At 38.8% G+C, this 6,000-nt stretch overlaps 1 protein-coding gene across 1 annotated transcript in view; it reads left to right on the top strand.

The window, feature by feature from the left end:
• DIAPH2 (diaphanous related formin 2) overlaps positions 1 to 5,272 on the top strand; it is a 168,167-nt gene extending 162,895 nt beyond the window's left edge. The window contains exon 29 of the mRNA XM_050974361.1: positions 729 to 5,272. Coding sequence (XP_050830318.1) covers positions 729 to 793 — 65 coding nt within the window. The 3' untranslated portion in view covers positions 794 to 5,272. The remainder of the gene's footprint in view (positions 1 to 728) is intronic.
• Positions 5,273 to 6,000: the final 728 nt, after the last annotated feature.

A 6,000-nucleotide genomic window follows, 5' to 3' on the forward strand; every position in this document is an offset into this window, starting at 1 on the left:
AATGTGTGTGGCAGGAAGTCATTGTCAAAAAGAAAGATGCAAACCTGCAGAGCACTGAGTGGGGTTAATCTCCTGCCCCTTTGTGTGTGTGTGTGTTCATGGCTTTAAAATTTTATTGTAAAGGCATTTAGGAGCGTGGCTGGTACTTGGTGATTGTTTTCCTGTGATAGAGACATATTTATTATTCATTGCAATAATTACTGGGTAATATTTTATCCTGAAAGTTGTTCAGGTTGCACAATCAGGAAATGCTTAGGAAGTGGCTGATTTAACTGTTCTATTTTTAACTCTGTACCAAATTACAGGGAGAGGTGTTTGGGCTTTTAGGCTTGGCGCATCTAGGAGGTTTTCACTGGTCAGTGTGTTCTCATGAAACTTGAAATGTATTTTTCCAGAGATTTTGTGCATAAATTATTTATAAAATTTGAAAGATTTTTCCCCAGAATTGTATTTATTATGTTCTGTTTCCAAGGGGACCGTGTTTCAGGATTCTCCCAATGCTTTTATCACCCAGCTTCTCTGATCAAGAAAGTAATTTATTGCTGATTGCAGAACTCTTGAACTCAGTCTGGCAGCTGCAGTGTGAAACTTCTCTGATCCAGTCTCCTACTCACTTATTTACATATCATTGGGAATGATTTTCAGGGCTGTTTGAAAACCTCTTGACATTGCATTATCCGTGTTTCAAATCTTGTGGTGATTTGTTTTTCTCTCTCCTTTTGTTGCAGATAACAAACGAGTGACTTTGGAAAGGTCTCGTTCCCGACACAACGGAGCAATCGCAGCTGTATGATTCTTCTGATGCCAAAGAATTAATGAATTGTTTTATTTACAATGAAATGGATGTGCTTTGGGAAGAGTTCATCATCCAAATTGGCAATGATCGTAAAGGAATGCTGGTATTGATTAAAGAGATGGTGTAAGAATATGTAATTTTAAAGCAGTTGCTAAAAAAAATCCACATACTGTATCTTATTACCCCAACTACCAAGATCTGTAAACAGTGTTAAACAGCAGGGTATATATCTTATTTTCTTATGTTCTTTCTTTTTTTTCCACCCCTTTTGTTTAAGCTGGCAACTCACATGAAAGGAGTTGGGGATTTCTAGGTTATGTTTTATATGGGTAAGAAAATACACTTCTGTGGAAAGAGTACAGCTGTGGATTCCATCTGCGGGTCTGATTTGAACATGAAAGGAAAAATAATAAAATTGTATGTTAATAAATTCAGAGATGAGCTGGTCTACATTATCAGAATCTTTTTTGTAACCATAAAAAAGCAGCACATAGCCCCAGTCAGGTTGCTGAAAACCTTATCTCAGTGTAAAGCCTGGTGGCTTCAGCTGTTTCAGCTGCCAGTAGGATACACCACATGTCGACACCTCTGGTGATGTGGTGAGGTGTAGTCACTTATCACTGCTAAAAAGAAAAAAAAAATTAAATAAAACAGAGCATAGGATTTTTTCCACAATTATCTCAAGGGCAGAATATGTTTTTAACTGTATCTAAGGAGGGATTTTTCTAATTGTGCACTTGTATATTCTTTATAAAGCTATTTGGGGGAAAGTGTGACTGTCCTATTTTGATGATGCTCAAATGCCTGTGTGTAGGTTTTTAGAGACAAGCTACACAAGGAAGTTTTTCAGAACTGCCTCTGAGTTTTTCCTCTGTTTCTCAGGTAAAATACGTAGGGGGTCTCCACTGGTGGGTTTTAGTGCTGAGAGTTTAGCAGCTTCCAACACATTTCCTCCCTGGAGCACTGCCTAGCAGTGACCAAGTCTGATTTTTGGGAAGCTCCCCTGTTCCCCGTGGTGTCCAGGCCCTTGCACTGCAGTTCCTCAGGGGAGCAGCTGCCACTGTCTGTCCTGGCACTCCTGGGGAGCCTCTGTCCCCTTTGTCCCCAGGGCAATGGCCCCTCCTGGAGGGGATGGAGGATTTGGAGTGGAATTCCAGTGGGACTACTGCAGGAGTTGCTGAGCTGTGATGTTTGTAAGGAATCAGGATGCTCTGCAGCTGCTGGCACTTGTTCTCAGATTGTTGATGCTGATCACTGACTGATGGAATTATTGTGGATGCTTTTATTGCCTGGGCTTTGGGGAACCTGGGGGTTCTTTAGTGTCTGTAAAGGCTGTGAGGAAGGTGAGGTGGCAGTGGTTTCTGTGCACAAACTGCTTGCTCTGGAGGCACTTTGCTCCTGGGGCAGTGGATCTTTGCACTACTGCTTGAGCCAAGCACCTTTGTACAGTGGATTCTTTTTGCTTCTCTGCTGAGATCCTCTTGAAACTTTTGGGAATAGTTTGGGATAAATTCCCACGATTACAGACTGCATTGTTGAAAAAAAGATACAGCTCCTTTTCAGTCTAGGATAGAATTGTAATTTTTTTTTTTTTTTTTTTAAGACTGCAGGGGGTTTGCCCATAGCTCTAAACATAGGAATACCACTGAAGCCTAGTGAAATGCTTGCTGTCAACTAAATGCTCTCCCTAAACTGTTTGGGGGCTTTAGGAACAAACTGAAGAGTTGTATGGTACTTCAGGAGAAAAAAAAAAAAAAAAAAAAAAAAAAACATGCAACAGGATTTTGTCTCCTTGTTTATCAGTAGGAACTAAAAAGAATTAAAGAATTCTATCCTGTTTCCTGCAAGGTCAACACCATCCTTGCTGTATTGAAGCCCTGCTTCTTTAAATGGAACTATTAAATTTACACTCATAGAAATGTGCTTAATGTACAAAGCCAGTTTAAAGGATTAGGTTCATAATGTCTATAAAAATCAATAGTGTCTTAGAATTCAGATTTTGAAATTAGCATTTTGCTGGGATTTACAAGTATTGGTTTAATCTCTCTATGTGAAAACTCAAAAGCTCTCCACAGAATCTCTAGACGATAGCAGTAGTTATTAGTGCACAAGGTTTTCATTTCCATGGGTTATCTTTTTTTTTTTTTGAAAGCTCTATGAAAGCTGGCTACAGATTTTCAAGAACCAAATCTTAGGAGAAAAAAAAAAGGCAAATCCAAAATAACAACATCATCTATGCTTCTATTTTACTACTATTTTTTTCATATTTGAAACATTTATATAATTTAATGGACATATCTGTTAGAACGAAAGTGTCTTTCAAAGGAAAACTAGTTTAGAAGATAATTTATGTAAATATAGGGTGCTCGTATTTATGAAGTCTAAAATATTTTCTGAAATTGATGCTGGTCACTTTGTCTTTTGATAGTTTTTCAGTCTATATTAAATTGCAGATATTTTTAATGTTTTTATTATTGATCTAATTTTCAGAAGTGTCACATGTTTATCTAGAAGTGTAGAAGAGTAGCACCTTTTTCAGAAATGCACTTGCCTTATTTTCTAATTTTAAAAAAAATGAAATATATCAGTTAAATTATATTTGTATTCAAAGTAATCCCAGAAAGAAAATCACTGGAGGGTTCGTACATAAATTTCCTGCTAATTATGTTTCACTCTCTGTCCTCTGAGACATGACGTTAACAATATACCAGCACATCTGTTTGCATTCACATTTTACCAGTTACAAGTACTGAGAGGGGTTTTTTTAATGATGTTACACTGTTTACATTTCTTAGTTTATTGACCAGGAAGATAATTTTACCTTTGCGATGAATCCGGCTCAACCTCCGAATGTCAGGGGGATGTGCCAGGTGTGTGCTGAGCCCCTGGCCGTGCACTCAGAAATGGGGAGGCACTGGGCTCCTCCTGCTCCAGTTTCTTGCAGTTTGCTGAGAGAACAGCTCCCCCTGCTCTGCCATGCGTGCTTGTGGGGGTCTGTCCCAGCACAGCTGTGGTGTGTGTGTAAATGGGATTATTTGGCTAAAACCAAAACAGGAGCAGTGCCTCGGAGGGCCCTGGCCAGCAGCTCCAGGGAGCACTGCCAGGAACACTGGCCCTTGTTGTGGTTTCAGCTGACTGTGGTCAATAGGAGCAGTGTGATCTAAAATGATCTGTTCTTCTTGAGAATTGAGATACAAGAGCGTTCCCATAGCTCCCTTCTGTAATATGCAAATAATCATGAATATCTGTATATTTTTGCATTTTTGTGTGTGGTATATGTACTACCTCAGACAAATGCTGTAAAAAACCATAATATTTTCATGGTTTCTACCCAAGCCACAGTTCATTAGTAACCTACTTTAAATTCATCCCACAACACACCAAACTCTGAGAATCTGGCTGAGTTTTAGGTTTGGCTCTGGAAATCCTCCTATAGCTTTTGTTAAGGAAACTTTGCAGCCTCCAGCTTTCACATCCCTCAGGCAAGCCCTGCTTTGATGGGTGGCTTCAGCCCTTCCTACCCTGAGAACGATCTAGCTGGTGAATATTTCAAACAGGTAACAGTTCTGTGGGAGCAACCTTCCCTCTGTGTGTAAATTGCTTTTTTTCCATTCAGCAAAGGCTTGGCTGAGTTCTACTTTGCTGTTTGCCTTCCAAGTGCTGCAAGGTCGGGCAGGACAAGTGCTGAGCAGCGTCCAGCCCACCTCTGATGTGCCATACTGTGTTTGCAAGTTTAAACTCATTTTGAGAGAAGTCTTGTGAGAAACCTCTTCCCCTGCGGTGTCTCCGCACACGCCCGCGCATGCACGCGAAATGTAAATAAAAAATAACTCAAAAAAAAAAGAGAAATTAATCAAAGCAGATGCAGCCAAATGCCTCAGCTTCAGGTGTCTCCAGGTCTCCTAGTGCTGCTTTTGTGCTCCAGGGAGGGAGTGGTGTGAGCCTGTCCTGTGCATCCTGCAGTCCTGCAAGCACCCGCTGGTGTCACGGGGAGAGGGGAAGGAGAAGGATTTGTTCTGTTTGTTCTTGGCGTGCTCTGAGCACTGTTTGAGGTGATACATATGCCACAGAATGTGAACAATAACCTATCACACTTCAGTCAATCTGCTACCACGCACCATTTGATTTCCCTTTTGGAAGTCATAGGACTCCTGATGCCAAAAAAAAAAAAAAAAAAAAAAAAAAGGATCAAAAAAAAAAAAAAGGTGACAAAACTCATGCATTTCTATTTTTTAAACAGCTCTGTGTTTGTATGTAATGTTGAAAATAGGAATTTGATGAAATCACAGCCTGGCCATTGTTAATCCATGTATTCTGAAAACTGTAATAAAGATATACATACCATGATTCTGGTAGATGCACCAATGTTTTACTTGATTCTCATGATTATTTCCTGTTGAGTACCAACACCTCAAAGCTGGGGTTTGCTGTATAAAATTGTCATGCTGAAATTACATTCCATTTTAGCTTACTGTCGTTTTGTGGATTTCTGTCTTTTTTTTCTCTGAGGTGTCCATTCTATTTGACTTGAATTTGGGGAACCAGGTGCCTTTTCTAATGAAGGAGGGCTTTAAAAACCAAATAACCCAAAAAAGTATATAATTAAAAAAAAACCAAAATAAATCATGGTGATACCATTTAATTTTTACAAAAATAACAATAAAAGGGAATCAATGAACAAATCCCATGGGTCCACATTTATTTTAAGAGGCTGGATTTCAGTATAGAATTTCTAAGCAGACAAATAGTCAGACAGCTATTGCTGATGATTTCCAAATTATTTAATTCATTCCCAGAATGATCTTACCAGAACAGAACCTTGACAGACTCTTCCCTTCAAAACTGTTAATGATGTCACCAGAACAGACTGAACTGCACAGCAGTGTAGAGAGATTGGAATTTTACCCACAATTCTAATTGGATCTAACCCTAATGAACATGAGCAGCCATGTTGATACAACTCTCCTTAAGTAACTTTTTATATGTGAGAAAGAAGATGTGCCCAGAGATGGTCAAAGGCACCATATATATATATATATATATATATATATATATATATATATATATATATATATATATAAAAAACATTCCCCCAAACCTTCTGCAAATGCCCACATAAATATTAAATTTTATATAAGCTTTGCTTCTTGAAGCATTATGAATTGTGGGTTTTTTTGATAATGCTGATATCAATGTATGGGTTT

Source organism: Serinus canaria, chromosome 4A, assembly GCF_022539315.1.
Source record: "Serinus canaria isolate serCan28SL12 chromosome 4A, serCan2020, whole genome shotgun sequence".
Classification (NCBI taxonomy): Eukaryota; Metazoa; Chordata; class Aves; order Passeriformes; family Fringillidae; genus Serinus; species Serinus canaria.